The 20,521-nt window shown below is 50.9% G+C and overlaps 1 protein-coding gene across 3 annotated transcripts in view; it reads left to right on the top strand.

The window, feature by feature from the left end:
• Window positions 1-20,521, top strand: part of CCDC30 (coiled-coil domain containing 30) — a 58,735-nt gene that overhangs the window by 5,689 nt on the left and 32,525 nt on the right. For 2 of the 3 annotated variants that reach the window (XM_077250212.1, XM_077250214.1), the window contains exons 3-8: window positions 2,318-2,500; window positions 2,721-2,841; window positions 3,076-3,260; window positions 3,757-3,846; window positions 6,344-6,427; window positions 8,454-8,607. In XM_077250212.1, the coding sequence (XP_077106327.1) occupies window positions 2,318-2,500; window positions 2,721-2,841; window positions 3,076-3,260; window positions 3,757-3,846; window positions 6,344-6,427; window positions 8,454-8,607 (817 nt within the window). The remainder of the gene's footprint in view (window positions 1-2,317; window positions 2,501-2,720; window positions 2,842-3,075; window positions 3,261-3,756; window positions 3,847-6,343; window positions 6,428-8,453; window positions 8,608-20,521) is intronic. The other variant, XM_077250213.1, reaches the window with a different exon arrangement.

The following is a 20,521-nucleotide window of genomic DNA, read 5'->3' as shown; positions in this document are numbered from 1 at the left end:
CTCTGTATATGGGGCCTCTATGGCTGACACTGTATATGGGGTCTCTATGGCTGACACTGTATATGGGGTCTCTATGGCTGACTCTGTATATGGGGCCTCTATGGCTGACTCTGTATATGGGGTTTCTATCGCTGACTCTGTATATGGGGTCTCTATGGCTGACACTGTATATGGGGCCTCTATGGCTGACACTGTATATGGGGTCTCTATGGCTGACACTGTATATGGGGCCTCTATGGCTGACTCTGTATATGGGGCCTCTATGGCTGACACTGTATATGGGGTCTCTATGGCTGACACTGTATATGGGGCCTCTATGGCTGACACTGTATATGGGGCCTCTATGGCTGACTCTGTATATGGGGCCTCTATGGCTGACACTGTATATGGGCCCTCTATGGCTGACACTGTATATGGGGCCTCTATGGCTGACACTGTATATGGGGCCTCTATGGCTGACACTGTATATGGGTCCTCTATGGCTGACTCTGTATATGGGGCCTCTATGGCTGACACTGTATATGGGGCCTCTATGGCTGACTCTGTATATGGGCCCTCTATGGCTGACACTGTATATGGGGCCTCTATGGCTGACACTGTATATGGGCCCTCTATGGCTGACTCTGTATATGGGGCCTCTATGGCTGACACTGTATATGGGGCCTCTATGACTGACACTGTATATGGGTCCTCTATGGCTGACTCTGTATATGGGGCCTCTATGGCTGACACTGTATATGGGCCTCTATGGCTGACACTGTATATGGGGCCTCTATGACTGACACTGTATATGGGTCCTCTATGGCTGACTCTGTATATGGGCCTCTATGGCTGACACTGTATATGGGCCTCTATGGCTGACACTGTATATGGGGCCTCTATGACTGACATTGTATATGGGTCCTCTATGGCTGACTCTGTATATGGGGCCTCTATGGCTGACACTGTATATGGGTCCTCTATGGCTGACACTGTATATGGGGCCTCTATGGCTGACTCTGTATATGGGGCCTCTATGACTGACATTGTATATGGGTCCTCTATGGCTGACTCTGTATATGGGGCCTCTATGGCTGACACTGTATATGGGGCCTCTATGGCTGACACTGTATATGGGGCCTCTATGGCTGACACTGTATATGGGGCCTCTATGACTGACACTGTATATGGGTCCTCTATGGCTGACTCTGTATATGGGGCCTCTATGGCTGACACTGTATATGGGCCCTCTATGGCTGACACTGTATATGGGGCCTCTATGGCTGACACTGTATATGGGGCCTCTATGGCTGACACTGTATATGGGGCCTCTATGGCTGACACTGTATATGGGTCCTCTATGGCTGACTCTGTATATGGGGCCTCTATGGCTGACACTGTATATGGGGCCTCTATGGCTGACACTGTATATGGGTCCTCTATGGCTGACTCTGTATATGGGGCCTCTATGGCTGACACTGTATATGGGGCCTCTATGGCTGACTCTGTATATGGGGCCTCTATGGCTGACACTGTATATGGGGTCTCTATGGCTGACACTGTATATGGGGCCTCTATGGCTGACACTGTATATGGGGCCTCTATGGCTGACACTGTATATGGGGCCTCTATGGCTGACACTGTATATGGGGCCTCTATGGCTGACTCTGTATATGGGGCCTCTATGGCTGACACTGTATATGGGCCCTCTATGGCTGACACTGTATATGGGGCCTCTATGGCTGACACTGTATATGGGCCCTCTATGGCTGACACTGTATATGGGGCCTCTATGGCTGACACTGTATATGGGGCCTCTATGGCTGACACTGTATATGGGGCCTCTATGGCTGACACTGTATATGGGCCCTCTATGGCTGACACTGTATATGGGGCCTCTATGGCTGACTCTGTATATGGGGCCTCTGTGGCTGACTCTGTATATGGGGCCTCTATGGCTGACACTGTATATGGGGTCCTCTGTGGCTGGCTCTGTAATGGGGTCTCTATGGCTGGCTCTGTAATAGGGCATCTATGGCTGACACTGTATATGGGTCTCTATGGCTGGCTCTGTAATGGGGTCCTCTGTGGCTGGCTCTGTAATGGGGTCTCTATGGCTAGCTCTGTAATGGGGTCTCTATGGCTAGCTCTGTAATGGGGTCTCTATGGCTGGCTCTGTAATGGGGGTCCTCTATGGCTGGCTCTGTAATGGAGTCTCTATGGCTGGCTCTGTAATGGGGTCTCTATGACACAATCCGAGGGTGGTCTTCTCATTTCAGAATGTTTTTACGCATTGCTATGTGTGGACACTGCTCACCACCATTTTTCTATATTTTAGCTGCAAGTTCAGTCTGAGGACATAGTTGATAAATTAAAGGAGAAGGGCTTTAACCCTGGCACTTCTACGGAAGAATACTTATGTTTCCTGTGGGATCTGTATCAGATAGCGGAGAGCAGGTTACAGGCGTCCACTAACAGTCTGGAGGAGCTGAAGCTGCAGCAGGCCGAGGAGATGAAGGAGGTGAGAGCCGAGGTCCGGGCCTTCTAACCTGAGCATGGTAGTGAAATTCTGACCTAAAGGGGTTGTCTAGGTTTATAAATGACCTTCTCCTTCTCCTGGCTGGCAAACTCTGATTTTTGCTGTCGGACCCCTTCTTCTCTGTGTACGTCTCCATGACCATATATAAGATTTTGCAGCAGAATCACATACTGAGATGACGTGTTTGCACCTTGTTGACCAGGTGGAGAACTACGTGGCTCACATCCGTCACCTCACGGAGGAGAGAGAGGCGCTCACCACAGATTTCGAAAAGGAAAATATACAACTCAGGATTGGACTGGAGAATCTGCAGATCCAACAAGGTAAGACTGGGGTGACAAGTTGGCTCCATATCTCCAGGCGTTCTTCAACCACAATATTAAAAGGCTGAGGTTGTTGCACAATAAAGTACTAGAAGCAGTAAGGCCCTGTTCACACTGTATTTCTGCAGTGCGTCCAGGCGTTCCATCACTGATGGGGTCATACACTGCAATGATCAGTGAAGGTTGTGAGTAAACATGTGGTCGCTGGGTTCTCACTGCTTTCTATCATTTTAGACTCCCAGCTAAAGGAAGTGGAAGAGATGCTAGACCAAGAAGGTCTGAATGAGATTTCTCACAGCAGTCCCAGTGAGCAAATCGCCTACCTGCTGGTGGAGAGGGCCACACTACTGGAGAAACTTGAGCTTCTGGAACAGAAGATGGACTCTCGCTCGGAGAACTTGAGCGATAAAAAACGACAGGTGCTACCGGTTACTTGAGATACAAAATGCCATATACAGAAATAAATGTACCAGACCGGTAGGATTTATATCAACGGCTACATGATTACAATTCTAGACATTTCCAGATTATTGCAATTTCTGTTAATGGTCGATGTAAATCGTTGCTCCACTGCCTTCATATTGATGACCTATCCACAAGGGGAGTCCGACACCCAGCAAAATAAATCCAAAAATTGTTCTTGGTGCTGGTGGTGGCCAGATATTTTCAGCTGTGTAGTAGACACTTCCGGGTATTGCAGTTCAGGCCCAATTTGAATGACATGTAGTAGATCTGCAGTACCTGGCAGCGACTACTACACAGTTGACGGTCCTGCCCTGTTCTGCCAACACTGAGAAAACCTGATCTGTGGGGGTTCAGTTTGTCAGAACCCCACCAACCTGATATTGATGACTTAATAAACTAATCCTAGAAAACCCCTTTAACTCTATATCACATTTATATCCATTGTTCCAGGATGAATTGGAACAAATTCATCGGACATTAGAAGAAGAACTTTATCAGCAGCATGAAAGCATGAGACGCACCAAGGAAACTCTGAACAAGGTATTGAGCGCCTGCCGCATTACATCACCAGGGCTAAGATCAGCACAGTTTCCATTTGTTTACTACATCCCCATTTTATAGCAAAAGTAGATAGTAACAAAACCTAGAATAAAAACAATGAGCAAATCCCCTGCAATAAGTAAATAAATAGTAATAGTACATGTAAGTAACATAGGGTACGTAGATGACATTCTTTTGATCAAAAGAGCATAAAAGCCATCCCACCGCGACAAGGTGTGCCCGATGGGAATGGTCCCTAGGTCTAATATCTCACCTCGTATGTGCCAGCAGGCCTCAAAATAGACGGGGGCAGATCAGGACTTTATTCACTTACTGTAGGGTATTGGCTCATTGCTTTTATCCTAGGTTCTGTTTGTGAATTTCCGCAGTGTGAATGTGCACCTACACATTGCACTTCTAATAGATAGTAGTTAGAGACGCGCCATTCAGTATTTCTGGCTGAGGTTTGCTGTAGCTGGCTGTGTACTCCAATGTTAAGTTGTATGCTTGCAATCATCCGATATCGCCTGTGACTTTCCCCCTACACCATAAGGCAACATTGAGATTGCACAACGTTTTTGGTTTCCTAAACGGAAAGCTATCTCTCATCCAGTGTGGATGGGGCAAGCAGGATTCGCATGGTCAACCAGGCAGCAATTCTGTGCAATAAAATACTCTAAAGCCTTCCCATATATCTTATTTGGCTGCTGACCAAATGATGGTTCGGACGATCGTTCTGCCGGCAGCTCTCTCATCCGCTGCTCTACTAAAGGCCCCTATGTTCTCTATGAGAAAGCCGCTGCCCAACTTCTCTGGCAGCAGCTTATCTCTGGGAGAACAAAACGATCAGCAGTCTGAAATCAGACACGCTGGATCCTTAACTCCCTGGACAATTATCTGTCCAGAGCTCCCATACACACTAGACTGTCAGAAGAACCCATCGATATTTGCGGGTTTGGTCGGTGTTAGTCTAATGTGTATGGGGGGAGGCGTTTTAGGGGTCTCATACATAATAGATAGTTATCAGACGAACTAGGGTTCAGCTGATTGTAGGGCTGGCAGCAATATCACCCAACTTCTCCATATACCGGACTGCTCGCTCTACCGAGATCTCTTGTGTTCTCTATGAGAAAGTCACTGCTAGACATCTCTGGCGGTGGCTTTTCTTGCCAAGAACAAACGCATTCAATAATATAAAATCAGACAGACCGAATCTGTAATTTCTCAATATAATTTTTCAGGGGAGAGCCTGGAGACCCCCATACACATTAGACTGTCATCTGAGCAGGTTTGGCTGTTGCTAGTGTATTCTGGGTCTTAAGAACAACTAAGCCCAATCTCGGCATACCTAGTTCTATTCATTGCTGCCATTAGATAGGACATCACAGATTATCTCATATTTTTTATGGAGGAATTCACCAAGATGGAAGTTTCTATGCCATTCTTGATCAACACTCCACTGGAGTAAGATGCATCAAATTAGGTAGGCCGCACACGCCTAGACCGATCTGCCCCTGCTCCACAGTCGGTATATGGTTCTGCTATAATTTCTTCCGCTTTATAGCATACACTATAATGAATCTGTTGGGCCACACCAGGCCATTCCCTTCCTGCCTACCTTTTAGAAATGTGGCTGCGCTCGTGTAAAGTCAAAATGGCAAAAGTTGCAAAGTTTTTGTGAACTTGCAAAACTGTGTGACTTTTGTACTCTAAAGTGATTGATGCAATTCTAGATTAGCTTTTTCCTAAACACTTTTTACACTTGGCCAATGCTGCGGTATAAGGCTGATCATACACATGAGATTGCTGGTGCCAACTGCTCTCTCCCGACTACCCCACCATAATATATCCGCTCAGTAGAGAGGTGAGAAAGACGCTCCCCTGGGGCAACAGAGAAAAATTTACCATGTCCGAGCCTTTTCAACTGTGTCATCATCTTTGGAGAACGGAGAGTCTAGACACCCTTGTGTATTTTAGATAGTCATCTGGTCCTGTAAAAAAAATCATAGGTTCGGCTGATATGAGACTAATGTGTGCGGACTGGTGAAATCCTTGTTATATCAGCCCTTAAAGGGATCCTGTCACCTGGATTTGGTGGGACCAGTTTTCCATCATATGGGCAGGGTTTTCGGCTGTTTGATTCACCCTTTCCTTACCTGCTGGCTGCATGCTGGCTGCAATATTGGATTGAAGTTCATTCTCTGTCCTCCATAGTACACCCCTGCGTAAGGCAAGATTGCCTTGAGCAGGCATGTACTACGGAGGACCGAGAATGAACTTCAATCCAATATTGCAGCCAGCATGCAGCCAGCGGGTAAGGAAAGGGTGAATCAAACACCTAAAAACCCCGCCCATATGACTGAAATCTGGTCCCGCCAAATTCAGGTGACAGGTTCCCTTTAAGAAGTGACTTGGGTTCTGTTACACAATGACATGCACTGTGACCCATTTATGTCTTCCATATAAAATTGATGTTTCTGCATATTTTTTTCCAAAGGAGCAACTGTCCTCAGTTCAGAACTCGTGGAAGAAGTTTTTTGGGACACGTAAAAATGTAGACAGAACATCTGCCGAGAGTTCAGTATGTGCCGGCTCTGATTTTTTTTTTAAAGCTTTTCTAACCTCACTAATCTTCCAAATGCATCCACTAACCCGGCAATGCACTAACCTGATCATTGACATCTTCATAATATGTGTTTCTTCTTCAAAAGCAGAACTGAGCCACAGATGGGCATTTACTGCGCTCATGGACAAGCCATAAGGCAGGGTAGTCAAGAGGTCCGGGGTCAGATACCAAGAGGGTTCATCATATACAAAGGGGTAAGGCAAAAAGGCTTAGTCAGGTCACAGTCCGGTGTCAGAATTCCAAGGTCAGAGTGCATCAATGCAAAAAGGGTAAAACAAATGGGTAGTCAATAGGCAAATCCAGGGTCCAGCAACAGAAGATCAGAATGTCTAAATTCAGAGCACAAACCACACAGAGCTGGGACAGACAGCTTAGTTAGGTAGCTTGGTAATGACTTGGAACAGGGAACACCTGAAGGAAGCTCAGCACCTCCCAGTTCTAGATTGGACGATCGAACTGTCAATCAACATACTGACAGCTCAGCATGCCCTGCATTAGTTAGGACGACTGAGCTGTCAGTCACTGCATCCAAGACACACTGAGCGGTGGAATCGTGACAGTCACCCTCCATTATGGTGAATGGGACTTTTTGAAACAGCTGAGCGCCCCCACTTGGTTGTTTGTGTTCCACCTACAGAATGACTGTATATTTGCCGGCACTGCTCCGCTGCAAGATGAGTACTAAATGCATTGCTATAGGGCGTAAAACACATCAACACATGAAATGACAATGGGAAATGCAGCTTTTGTGTGCGTATGAATTATGCATGCACTACTCATTTGATGTGATGAGTGAATTCAGGTAAAAGTTTTCTGTAGCCGGAGATGGGAATGATATTGTATGAAGAGTCTTTGAAGAACGGCCGTAAGATGATTGTCTCCAAACCAAGTCTGGGGGTAGCGCTTCCACACAGGTGTCAGATCTAACATCCAGACTTCCAGGTCCCATTGTTTCACCGACATCTTGAGCGCTCCCTTCATCTTTACATTAAATGCGTTCATTAGACCTGATCCGTATGGCATTGAAGATCAGATGAATCATTTACTACAGCACATATCTAATCTGAAAGGCTGAAAGGAGAAATCACTTTTTAACCAAAATGTACATCAAATTGTAGTTTAAAGCCCTAATACACGTTAGGTAGCTGATGATCGAACTATCAGTCAACTGACAGCTATCTCCCCCCGACTGCCGCATATACAGGAACACACAACTCAGGCTAGCGCTCCTATCTTCTCTATGAGAAAGCTGCTACCAAACTCCTCAATAGGAGGAATAATAGGAATGGTTGATGAAATTCAACATGTCAGATCCTTCTCTCCACCAACATCAACTTTGTGCTTTGAGTTCTAGTATTTTGATCTTTGTTGACCGACCTTGGATTTGCCTTTGACCATCCATTTGCCTAACCCCTTTGTCTTGATCCACTACCTTCTTGGAATTCTGACCCCGGACTGTGACCTGACTATGCCTTTGCCTCACCGCTCTGTTTTTGACTGTGACTCCCTGACTACCACACCTCATGGTGTGTCTGTAAGTAGTGATTAGCATCACACATACAATGAGTACTGGTGGAGGAACATATGACCAGACCTATCCATCAGTCTTGTCTTGTTATTGGAGGAGACTGATGGACAGGTCTGGTCTCATGCTCCTTCGCCAGCAGCCAGTGTATGGACTGGCATATGTCTCTTATAATTGGAGGCTAGAAAAATAAGCTTTAGAGGTGATCTAATTTCCTTGTATAAATACATGTGTGGTGAGTACAAAGGATTGGCACATCATTTATCCTTTCCAAAGGCCTTACAAAGGACCCTGGGGCATTCATTACTTGTAAAGAAAAAGCAATATAGGCGTCTGTGATCAATACGGATGGACTTTTGGTTTCATTTAATTCATTCATGTGGAGAGATCAGATTTATAGAAACGCAATGATAATAATACTAATGTGCCAGGCTTTACCTTTTTGTTGTTCTTTAGACTTTTGATGAAGAACTTGATAAAGAGAGAAAAAAGAGGGTAAATGCTGAGAGAGATCTGAATGAAGCTGCCCAAAGGTTGAAAATGGCCCACGACGAGATCCGGAAACTCACGGACGATTTACTTATTAAGAAAAAGGAACTTACCGAGCTAGGTAAATCAGCGCACATTGGTGGCTGTACTTCATGTCTCAGATTGCCTGGCAAGTTGCCATTCTACTATTTTTTTAGGCAGCTAAAAAATTGTATTAAAGAGTTTTTATTGTCTTAAAGCGAATGTGCCAGCGGGTTTTTGCTATGTAATCTGATAACAGCATAATGTAGGGGCCGAGACCCTGATTCCAGCGATGTGTCACTTAGCTTACTGGGTTCAGCAGATGTGACAGAATCAGTTTTCTTTTCTGCAGATCTAGCAGAGCTCTGAATGTTGAGCTCTATATAACCCCGCCCCCACCACTGATTGGCAGCTTCCTATGTACACTGTGCACTGTGCACGAGGAGGTGCTAGACACCTAGTCATGCAGTGAGAATATCCTGCTGATTGTATTGAAACAGAAACACACAGCCCAGTAAGTGACACATCGCTGGAATCAGTGGCTCAGCCTCTGCATCATAGTGTTCTCAGATTACATACCAAAATACTGCTGACAGATTCCCTTTAATATAGGGGTGAGAACACATTTCGGTGCTATCGGGTATAATATTAGAGGGGACCTGAATATATTTAGTCACTCCTGGTTATATAAGCCACACCAGTGGAAGACTCGCTTCCATTTTTCTCCTACGCCTCATTGGGGGACACAGGACCATGGGGTGTTATGCTGCTGCCACTAGGAGGACACTAAGTAGACAGAAAGATTAACTCCTCCTCTGCAGTATACACCCCTTCACTGGATACAATTTCAACCAGTTCTTGCTTAGTGTCTTAGGAGGCACTTGGGTCTTTTTTTCCCAGACCCCAACTTGATTTTAATTTTTGATTTTTTAATTTTATGTAAATTTTTAATTTTTTATTTAACGGAGTGAAGGGGGCGACGGGTCCTTTTTTTCATAAGGTCCGCTCTCCCCCGAACCAACAACAGGCGAGCACGGCGAGTATACCTCCCCGTCCCTCTCCTGCGACGTATGGGGCACGGAAAGTTTGCGCCAGGGCAACGGTTCCTCTTGGTCCCGATTTCCCCCAACCCCCTCCAGGACCCTGCATTACAGCAATGTAACTGGAGAAGAATGCAGTCCGGAGGGGATGTTGTGCCGCAGCCCCCCTCTGCTATAGCAGCATGATGCATCAGGGGCCTCTCCATCCCCATCCAGGGTGCATGGATTGAGTCACATCCTCACAGAAGCGCAGACCTGTGAGAACCGGGACAGTGGCTGTAAGTACCTTCGGGGGACTCCCCCCTGCGCGTCTCGCCCTCTGTGCAGTCCTCCTCAGCGGCAGCGATGCGGTCCGGGTCCCCAGGGAGAGGCACCGCCGACCGGGTGTCGGCGGTGCTCGGCGGCGCTCCGTCGCGGCCGCCGCCGCACATCGTCGGCAGGCCTCAAAAATTTAGTCCCCGGCTTCTTCAGCCGGAGTAGGCCGCAGGGGAAAAATCTCCTCCCACGGCCGTAGCTCCGCCCCCTACATCGGCGCTTCTCGTCTGGGACGAGAGGCGCCCTCCAAATCTCGGGGGCCATATTTCCTCTCTCCCTGCACGGAGCCCACGCTTCTACAGCGCTCCAAGGAGAACTCCTGGACAAAGAACCGCCATATCTCTCTCTGGGGACACAGACAGGACCGTGGGTAAGCTGCTTCAAGAAAGCTTAACCCTTTCTCTGCTGTATACTGCCCGCTCTGTCCCTAAGGCACTATGTCTCAATCCAAGGAGACAAAAAAGGGTAACAAGAAGCACACAGTGTTTTTCACTGTATGTGCCACTTGCAATGCGGCTCTGCCCCGAGCTCACACTAGCCATTTGTGTGCAGATTGCGTCTCGCCCTCTGTGCAGCCGCCCCTTGCCGACGCCGGTACCGTCTCCGATGCCGCAGCCGTCGACCCGGTAGAGCCTAGCCCCCCTGAGTGGGCAACCTCTCTGTCACGATCTGTGGCTTCCCTAGCCAGGGCAATTGACTCCCTCCGGGGCCCCCCTCTAGGTCGGACCGTGGAGGATTCAGACGACGGTATGGATTCTTCTACCAGCAGGGGGCGTACCCGGTCACTTTCTACCCGGGGCTCCAGAAAACGTGTTCACGTTTCATCCCCTGACCATGAGCTAGCGGGCCCCTCAGTGCCTGCAGGCTCTGCTTCCAGGTCCCCTTCCCCAAACTCGGATGACTCTGAATATGAGTCCGACATTTCCTACGTTCAGGACCCCCCCTCCATTGAGGCGGTAAACCAGACCCTGAAGGTGACTGAGGACTCCGCTTCGGAACCCGAACATGTGGTGTCTTTCAAAAAGACTAAACGTGTTAAAAATGTTTTTGTCACTCACCCTCACTTTAAGGAGGTCGTACAAAAACATAGGGATCGCCCAGATAAACGCTTCATAGGACAAAAGTCCATCGAGGCCAAATACCCTTTTTCTCGGGAATTAGTCAAGGACTGGCTGCAGTCTCCCTCGGTGGACCCTGCTGTGTCACACCTCGCGTCCAAGACCATCCTGTCTCTTTCGGACGGTTCCTCCGTTAAGAATCCCTCCGATCGCCAGATTGATTATCTGGCTCGCTCCGCCTTCGAGGCCACAGGAGCGTCTCTCTTCCCATCCTTCGCCGCCTCTTGGGTGGCTAAGGCTATGGTCTCTTGGACCGAGACTCTTTCCTCTAACATCCAAGCCAGTGATTTACCTCCAGAAGCCAGCATCCTGGTTAACCAGTTAGCGCAGGCCGGAGACTTCATAGTCAACGCCTCTATGGACGCAGCCAATTGCGCTGCTCAGGCAGCCGCCAATGCAATTTCCATCAGGAGAGCCCTGTGGCTCAGGGATTGGCGAGCAGATTCGGCTTCTAAACGTTCTCTAACAGCCCTGCCTTACCAGGCTGGTCGGCTATTTGGAGAAAAATTGGACCAAATGATCTCGGATGCTACCGGAGGGAAAAGTAAATTTCTCCCCCAGCAAAAGCCCACCCGGTCCTTTCGGTACCAGCAGCAACCTCCATTTCGGCCTTTTCGGTCCAATACCAACTGGTCTTCTACATCCTCTACCCCCGCATCAGGACGAGGTTCGCGTGGTGGCCGAGGCACCCAGGTCTCTTACAGACCTAATCGTAACTGGAGACCCAGGCCCAAACCTCCCGGGCCTAAGGGATCCGCATCCCATGGATCCTCCGCCCAATGACTCCTTGCAAAGGATGCCTACCTACACATACCGATCTTCCCTCCGCATCAGCAGTTCCTTCGCTTCGCCTTTTGCGGGGAACACTTCCAATTTGTGGCCTTGCCCTTCGGTCTCGCCACCGCTCCCAGAGTTTTCACGAAGGTCATGGCGGCTGCCATGGCCATTCTTCACTCCAGGGGAGTGGTGGTAATTCCGTACTTGGACGACCTACTGATAAAGGGTCCTTCCTACCCAGCGTGCGAAGAGTCCGTCGTTCTCACGATGGATACTCTTTCTCGCCTGGGATGGAAGATAAACTTCGAAAAATCTTCTCCAATTCCGGCTCAACAAATCTCCTTCCTGGGGATGATACTGGACACTTCCCGCGGTCTGGTCATACTCCCTCAAGACAAGGCTTTGGCCTTGCAGCAGGGAGCCCAGCGTCTTTCTCGTCCAGTATCCCACTCCATTCGCGCCAGCATGCGAGTTCTCGGGCAGATGGTAGCGACCATGGAAGCGGTCCCATTTGCGCAGTTTCACCTCCGTCCCCTGCAGCATGCGCTACTGTCGGCTTGGGACGGCAACCCTTCCTCCCTCGACCGCCGATTCATCCTGTCCCCTCGGGTCAGGAAGACCCTCAGGTGGTGGACGCTGAAGTCCTCCCTAACCCAGGGAAGGTCCTTTCTCCCAGTACGGTGGCTGGTGGTGACCACCGACGCCAGTCTCATAGGCTGGGGAGCGGTCTTCAACCATCACATAGCCCAGGGGCGGTGGTCCATTCAAGAGTCTCGCCTCGCCATCAATATCCTCGAGATTCGAGCTATCAGGCTAGCATTGTTTCACTTTCACTGACTTCTGGCAGGTCATCCAGTCAGAATCCAGTCCGACAACGCCACGGCTGTGGCATACATCAACCGTCAGGGCGGAACTCGCAGCAAGACGGCCATGCTCGAGGTGTCTCACATCCTCCATTGGGCGGAGTCGAACCATTCGCCCATCTCGGCGATCCACATTCCAGGTGTGGAAAATTGGGCGGCGGACTTCCTCAGCCGCCAGGGCATCGCCTCCGGAGAGTGGTCCCTCCACCCGGAGGTCTTCCAGCAGATTTGCCATCGCTGGGGGACCCCGGATGTGGATCTCATGGCTTCCAGGATGAACAACAAGGTTCCTCAGTTCCTTGCTCGGTCCCTCGACCCACGGGCCCTCGGAGTAGACGCCCTGGTCCTGCCTTGGCGCCAATTCCGCCTCCCGTACATTTTTCCTCCTCTCCCCCTACTGCCGAGGGTCATCAAAAAGATCAGGGCAGAGGGGGTACCAGTGATTCTCGTCGCGCCAGACTGGCCGCGTCGGGCATGGTACGCCGAACTGGTTCAGCTGGTGGCCGACGTCCCCTGGCGTCTTCCAGATCGCGCGGATCTCCTTTCGCAGGGCCCGATTTACCACCAGAACTCAAGGGCCCTGTCTTTGACGGCCTGGCCGTTGAGTCCTGGATTCTAGGCCAAGCGGGTTTCTCTCCCAGGGTGTCCTCCACCATGATCAGAGCTAGGAAACCTGTTTCCATGCGTAGTTACCACCGTACCTGGCAAATTTTTTTCTCATGGTGCGATGCACAGGGTCGATCTCCTCTAGTCTTTTCTATTTTTTCCATACTGGAGTTTCTTCAGTCCGGACTAGAGTCGGGACTTGCTCTTAGCTCCCTGAAGGGTCAGGTTTCGGCATTGTCAGTCCTTTTCCAGCGGAAGATTGCCAACAGGTTGCCGGTGAAAACCTTCTTCCAGGGAGTTTCCCGTGTGGCGCCTCCCTACAAGTCACCTTTGGATCCGTGGGATCTCAACTTAGTTCTCGGAGCTCTTCAGGAGACTCCCTTCGAACCGCTACAGGACGTTTCCTTGACCTTCCTTTCTTGGAAGGTAGTCTTCCTAGTAGCCGTCACATCCATCAGAAGGGTCTCGGAGTTGGCTGCGCTCTCCTGCCGCCCTCCCTTTCTCATTTTTCATCCGGACAAGGCGGTATTGAGGACCTCTCCCACCTTTTTGCCCAAGGTCGTCTCCTCTTTCCACCTCAATGAGGAGATTGTTCTGCCTTCGTTCTGCCCGGCTCCTGTCCATCGCATCGAAAAGGCTCTACACACTCTTGATGTGGTGAGGGTTCTTCGTCGGTACGTCTCAAGGACGGCTCCCTTCCGCACGTCAGACGCCCTGTTCGTACTTCCAGAGGGGCCCAGGAGGGGCTCTCCTGCTTCAAAAGCCACTCTGGCAAAATGGATTCGGTCAGCCATTCAAGAATCCTATCGTGTCAAAGGTGTTCCTATCCCAGCTGGGATCAAGGCTCATTCTACTCGGTCAGTGGGCGCCTCGTGGGCCATTCGGCACCAGGCGTCAGCACAGCAGGTCTGCAAGGCTGCGACGTGGTCCAGTTTGCACACTTTTACCAAGCATTACCACATTCATTCTATCTCTTCTGCAGACGCCGCCCTTGGCAGGCGCATTCTGCAAGCGGCAGTTCCTTAAGCCGTAAGCCAGTGGTACATGGGGTTTTAGCATATTGCTCCCCGCCCAGGGACTGCTTTTGTACGTCCCATGGTCCTGTGTCCCCCATTGAGGCGTAGGAGAAAAGGAGATTTTTGTTTACTTACCGTAAAATCTTTTTCTCCGAGCCACTCATTGGGGGACACAGCACCCACCCTGTTAGCCTGTTTTGGCTTGTTGTTACTTCTTTGGTTTTGACATAGTTGTCTTTGTTCATGCTCCTACTGCTTTACTACCGAACTGGTTGAAATTGTATCCAGTGAAGGGGTGTATACTGCAGAGGAGGAGTTAATCTTTCTGTCTACTTAGTGTCCTCCTAGTGGCAGCAGCATAACACCCCATGGTACTGTGTCCCCCAATGAGTGGCTCGGAGAAAAAGATTTTACGGTAAGTAAACAAAAATCTCCTTTTCCATGACCTGCTGCTCGAATATCTTCCCATAAAGGGCTCCGCTAGGCTGATCTCTCTGACCATGCAATATAGAGGTCCGCCGGTGGAAGCATCCCCCTTATTGGCCCTTATCTGTGGCTGGCAGAAGGACGTGCTGTTCTTTATGATGCCGTAGGGCATATGGCCAAGGTGCCGGCTTCTGAAGGTGGTCTCACCAATCATGTCCAGTGTAGCCTAGAGGTGTATACGGGCGGTCAGCATGTAGAGGAAGCTGCTGCACTATGTATTCTATAAGGACTGGTCAGGGGAGACTGGTCAATCTTTACCCCAACCCCCCAGGGTTTGATTGACGGGCAGAACCCTGTCTGACCTCTGTCTCATCCGATGTCAAATCTCCCATCAATCAAAGACCTTTCCAGAGACCACATGACATATTCCACAATGAGGGCCAATTAGTGCACACACGGCTTCTCTTGTTCATCTTCCCTGGTGATTGTTGCAGCGTCGTCTAGAGACCGTCAGATTACGTCCATACGGGGCGCTCTCTATCTCACATATGCATTCTACAGCCAGCCAATCACAGCGCTCACTCACCGAGCTATGCAAAAAGTAACAGCCAATGACTTTTCAATTTCTCCTAAATATTCAGCAGGGGCGGGTCATTTTGTCAGCAGGGGCGGGTCATTTTGTCAGCAGGGGCGGGTCATTTTGTCAGCAGGGGCGGGTCATTTTGTCAGCAGGTCACCTTTGATTTTTTGTTTTCCTGGTGACATGAAGTGGTCTCTCCGCCGTACACACTTTCTCCTACGCCTCATTGGGGGACACAGGACCATGGGTGTTATGCTGCTGCCACTAGGAGGACACTAAGTAAACAGAAAGATTAACTCCTCCTCTGCAGTATACACCCCTTCACTGGCTACAATTCAACCAGTTCTTGCTTAGTGTCTGTAGGAGGCACTTGGGTCTGTTTTCAGACCCCAACTTTCTTATTTTAATTTTAATTTTAATTTTTATTTTTCTGTAAATTTTTATTTTTTATTCAACGGAGTGATGGGGGCGACGGATCCCTTTTATAGGGCCCGCTCTCCCCCGAACCAGCAACAGGCGAGCACGGCGAGTATACCTCCCCGTCCCTCTCCTGCGACGTTGGAGCACGCCAATTTTTACGGGGGCGACGGTTTCCATCTTTGGTCCCGATCTCCCTTCCCCCCTGCAAGACGGCGAGTACATAGAGCCTGCTCTAATGTACCTCTCCGGGGGCCCGACAGACAAGGCCCACACTGCATGGCGTTGCACAAATGGATTCCAGAAGAGGATGGAAGCTGAAGATGGGAACTGCAGCAGGCACAGGATGGATGGAGCGCGCAGGTGACAGGGGGTCCAGCATTACCGGAGGGCACTGTGAGTACACATCCCTCCTGCGCTCCGAAGCACTATGGGGACAGGCGCCGGCGGTACTTGCGGCAGAGTCCCTGGGGAGAGGCGCCGGCGGTCGGGGGTCTGCGGTGGTCAGCGACGCTCCATTGCGACCGCCGCCGTGCATCGCCGGGCAGGCCGGAAATTTAGTCCCCGGCTTTTCAGCTGGAGTAGGCCGCAGTGGGCAGATACCTCCCACGGCCGTAACCCCGCCCCCTATATCGGCGCTTCTCGTCTGGGACGAGAGGCGCCCTGCAGATCTCGGGGGCCATATTGCCATCTCTCTGCAAGGTGGCCCACGCTGACCAGGAACCGCCAGGGCTACATTCCTCCCCGGGGACACAGGCACAGGACCGTGGGTAAGATGCTTCAAGAAAGCTTAACCCTTCCCTGCGTATACTGCCCCGCTCTTTCTCTAAAGACACTATGTCTCAATCCAAGGAGACTATAAAGGGTAACAAGAAGCACACAGTGTTTTTCACTGTATGTGCCACTTGCAATACGGCTCTGCCCCGAGCTCACAGTAACCCGTTGTGTGCGGATTGTGTCCCGGCCTCTGTGCAGCCGCCTCCCGCCGCCGCCGTCGACCCTGTAGAGCCTAGCCTCCCTGAGTGGGCAGCTTCTCTGTCACGATCTATGGCTTCCCTAGTCAGGGCAATTGACTCCCTCCGGGGCCCCTCTTCAAGTCAGACCGCGGAGGATTTGGGTGACGGTACGGATCCGTCCACCAGCAGGGGGCATACTCTGTCTCTTTCTACTCGGGGTTCCAGAAAACGTACCCATGCTCCATCCCCTGACCACGGGCCAGTTGGTTTTTCAGCGTCGGCGAGCTCCGCTTCCCGGTCCCCTTCTCCAGACAACCCAAACGACTTTGAATATGAGTCCGACGATTCCTACGTTCAGGATTCCTCCACCTCCCAAGAGACACTCGATTCTCTCATCGAAGCGGTCAACCAGACCCTGAAGGTGGCCGAGGAATCCGTATCTACGCCCGAACACGTGGTGTAGTTCAAAAAGACTAAACGTGTCCCAAAGGTTTTTGTCACTCATCCTGAGTTCAAGGACATTGTACAAAAACACAGGGGCCGTCCCGATAAACGCTTCATGGGCCAAAAGCCCATCGAGGCCAAATATCCTTTTCCTCAGGAACTAATCAAGGACTGGCTGCAGTCCCCCTCAGTGGACCCTGCCGTGTCACATCTCGCTTCCAAAACCATCCTGTCCCTGTCAGACGGCTCCTCGGTTAAGAACCCCTCTGACCGTCAGATTGATTATCTGGCTCGCTCCGTCTTTGAGGCCACAGGAGCCTCTCTCTTCCCATCTTTCGCTGCCTCTTGGGTGGCTAAGGCTATGGTCGCTTGGGCCGAGACGCTTTCCACGACCATCCAAGTTAGCGACCTACCTCCAGAGGCGATCAACCTAGCTATCCAGATAGCGCAGGCTGGGGATTTCGTAGTCAACGCCTCAATAGACGCAGCCAATTGCGCTGCACAGGCAGCCGCGAATGCAATCTCCATTAGAAGAGCCCTGTGGCTTCGGCTTCCAAGCGCTCTTTGACATCCTATCAGTCTGGTCGTTTATTTGGAGAAAAATTAGACCAAATAATCTCGGATGCCACCGGGGGAAAAAGTAAATTTCTCCCCCAGCAAAAGCCAACCAGGCCGTTTCGGTATCAACAACAATCCTGATTTCGGCCCTTTCGTAACAATACCAACTGGTCATCTACATCCTCTGCCTCCAGGACGAGGCTCGCGCGGTGACCAAGGCTCCCAGGTCTCTTAAAGACCTAACCGTAACTGGAAGCCCAGACCGAGACCACCCGGGTCTAAGGGATCCAGATCCCTTAGATCCTCCACTCAATGACTCCTTGCAACATCCGGGGGGCACCAACAAAGTAGGAGGGCGTCTACTTTTGTTCCGTCTAGCCTGGCTCTCGGTCGTTTCCGACGAGTGGGTCAGGGAACTGGTGTCCACCGGATACAAAATAGAATTTAACTCCCCCACACACACACACACGCTTCTTCCAGTCTTGCCCTCCCAAATCGAAGACAACAGCCTTTCTCCAGGCCATACGGGCACTACAAAGGGAAGGAGTCATCACTCCGGTTCCCCCAGACCAAAGGTTCAAAGCGTTCTACTCGAACCTATTCGTGGTCCCAAAGAAGGACGGATCGCTGCGTCCGATTCTGGACCTGAAACTTCAAAACAAATTTGTCAAAATTCGACATTTCAGAATGGAATCCCTCCGTTCTGTGGTCGCGTCCATGGAAAAAGGAGAATTCCTGGCGTCCATAGACATCAAGGATGCTTACCTCCACATCCCAATCTTTCCTCCGCATCAGCAGTTCCTCCGCTTCGCATTTCTCGGAGAACACTTCCAGTTTGTGGCCTTGCCTTTCGGTCTCGCCACCGCTCCCAGAGTCTTCACGAAGGTCATGGCGGCTGCCATGGCCACTCTTCATTCCAGGGGAGTGGTGGTACTTCCGTACTTGGACAACCTACTGATAAAAGGTCCATCTTACCCAGCCTGTGAAGAGTCCGTCGTTCTCACGGTGGATACACTTTCTCGCCTGGGTTGGAAGATAAACTTCGAAAAATCCTCTCTGATTCCGGCCCAACGGATCTCCTTCCTTGGAATGACACTGGACACTTCTCACGGTCTGGTCATTCTCCCTCAAGACAAGGCCTTGGCCTTGCAGCAGGGAGCTCAGAGTCTTTCCCGTCCAGTCTCCCACTCCATCCGTTTCAGCATGCGCATTCTCGGACAGATGGTAGCAGCCATGGAAGTGGTTCCATTCGCGCAATTTCACCTCCGTCCCCTACAGCATGCGCTACTGTCGGCATGGGACGGCAACCCGTCCTCCCTCGACCGCCGCTTCACTCTGTCCCCGCGGGTCAGGAAGACCCTCAGGTGGTGGACGCTGAAGTCCTCCCTAATCCAGGGAAGGTCTTTTCTACCAGTGAGGTGGCTGGTGGTGACCACCGATGCCAGCCTCATGGGCTGGGGGGCGGTTTTCAATCATCACACAGCACAAGGGCGGTGGTCCACTCGAGAGTCTCGCCTTTCCATCAATCTCCTGGAGATACGAGCTATCAGGCTAGCGTTGTTCCGGTTTCACCATCTTCTGGCGGGTCACCCCGTCAGAATCCAGTCCGACAACGCCACGGGCGTGGCGTACATCAACCGCCAAGAGGGAACCCGCAGCAAGACGGCTATGCTCGAGGTGTCCCACATCCTGCGTTGGGCCGAGTCCAACCATTCGCCCATCTCGGCGATCCACATACCAGGTGTGGAGAATTGGGCGGCGGACTTCCTCAGCCGCCAGGGTCTCGCCTCGGGCGAGTGGTCCCTTCACCCGGAGGTTTTCCAGCTGATTTGTCATCGCTGGGGGACCCCGGATGTGGATCTCATGGCATCCAGGTTGAACAACAAGGTTCCACAGTTCTTTGCACGGTCACTCGACCCACGGGCCATCGGAGTAGACGCCCTGGTCCTGCCGTGGCGTCAATACCGCCTCCCGTACATTTTTTCCCCTCTTCCCCTGCTACCGAGGGTCATCAAGAAGATCAGGGCAGAGGGGGTACCAGTGATCCTCGTCGCGCCGGACTGGCCGCGCTGAGCATGGTACGCAGAACTGGTTCAGCTAGTCGCCGACGTCCCCTGGCGCCTTCCACATCGCGTGGATCTTCTCTCACAGGGCCCGATTTACCACCAGAACTCAGGGGCCCTGTCTTTGACGGCCTGGCCGTTGAATCCTAGACTCTAGGCCAAGCGGGTTTCACTCCCAAGGTGTCTTCCACCATGATCAGGGCTAGGAAACCTGTGTCCATGCGCAGTTACCACCGTACCTGGCGAATTTTCTTCTCATGGTGCGACGCACAACGACGATCTCCTCTGGTATTTTCTATCCCTGCCATATTGGATTTTCTCCAATCTGGAGTAGAGTCGGGACTTGCACTTAGCTCTCTAAAGGGTCAGGTTTTGGCATTGTCAGTCCTTTTCCAACGAAAGATTGCCAATAGATTGCCGGTGAAGACTTTTTTCCAGGGAGTTTCCTGTGTGGCGCCTCCCTACAAAATGCCTTTGGATCCGTGGGATCTTAATTTAGTCCTCGGAGCTCTTCAGGAGACTCCCTTCGAACCGCTACAGGACGTTTCCCTGACCTTCCTCTCCTGGAAGGTAGTTTTCCTAGTGGCTATTACATCCATCAGACGGGTTTCGGAGCTGGCGGCACTCTCCTGCCGCCCTCCGTTTCTAATTTTTCATCCGGACAAGGCAGTATTGAGGACCTCTTCTGCTTTTCTGCCCAAGGTCGTTTCTTCTTTCCACCTCAATGAGGAGATTGTTCTGCCTTCGTTCTGTCCGGCGCCAGTCCATCGCTTTGAAAAGGCTCTGCACACTCTTGATGTGGTAAGGGCTCTTCGACGGTACGTCTCTCGGACGG

The sequence above is a fragment of the Ranitomeya variabilis genome, chromosome 4 (assembly GCF_051348905.1).
Source record: "Ranitomeya variabilis isolate aRanVar5 chromosome 4, aRanVar5.hap1, whole genome shotgun sequence".
NCBI classification, from domain to species: domain Eukaryota; kingdom Metazoa; phylum Chordata; class Amphibia; order Anura; family Dendrobatidae; genus Ranitomeya; species Ranitomeya variabilis.
Note: the sequence above shows the minus strand (reverse complement) of the source record. Positions and strands in the feature narration are given on the sequence as shown.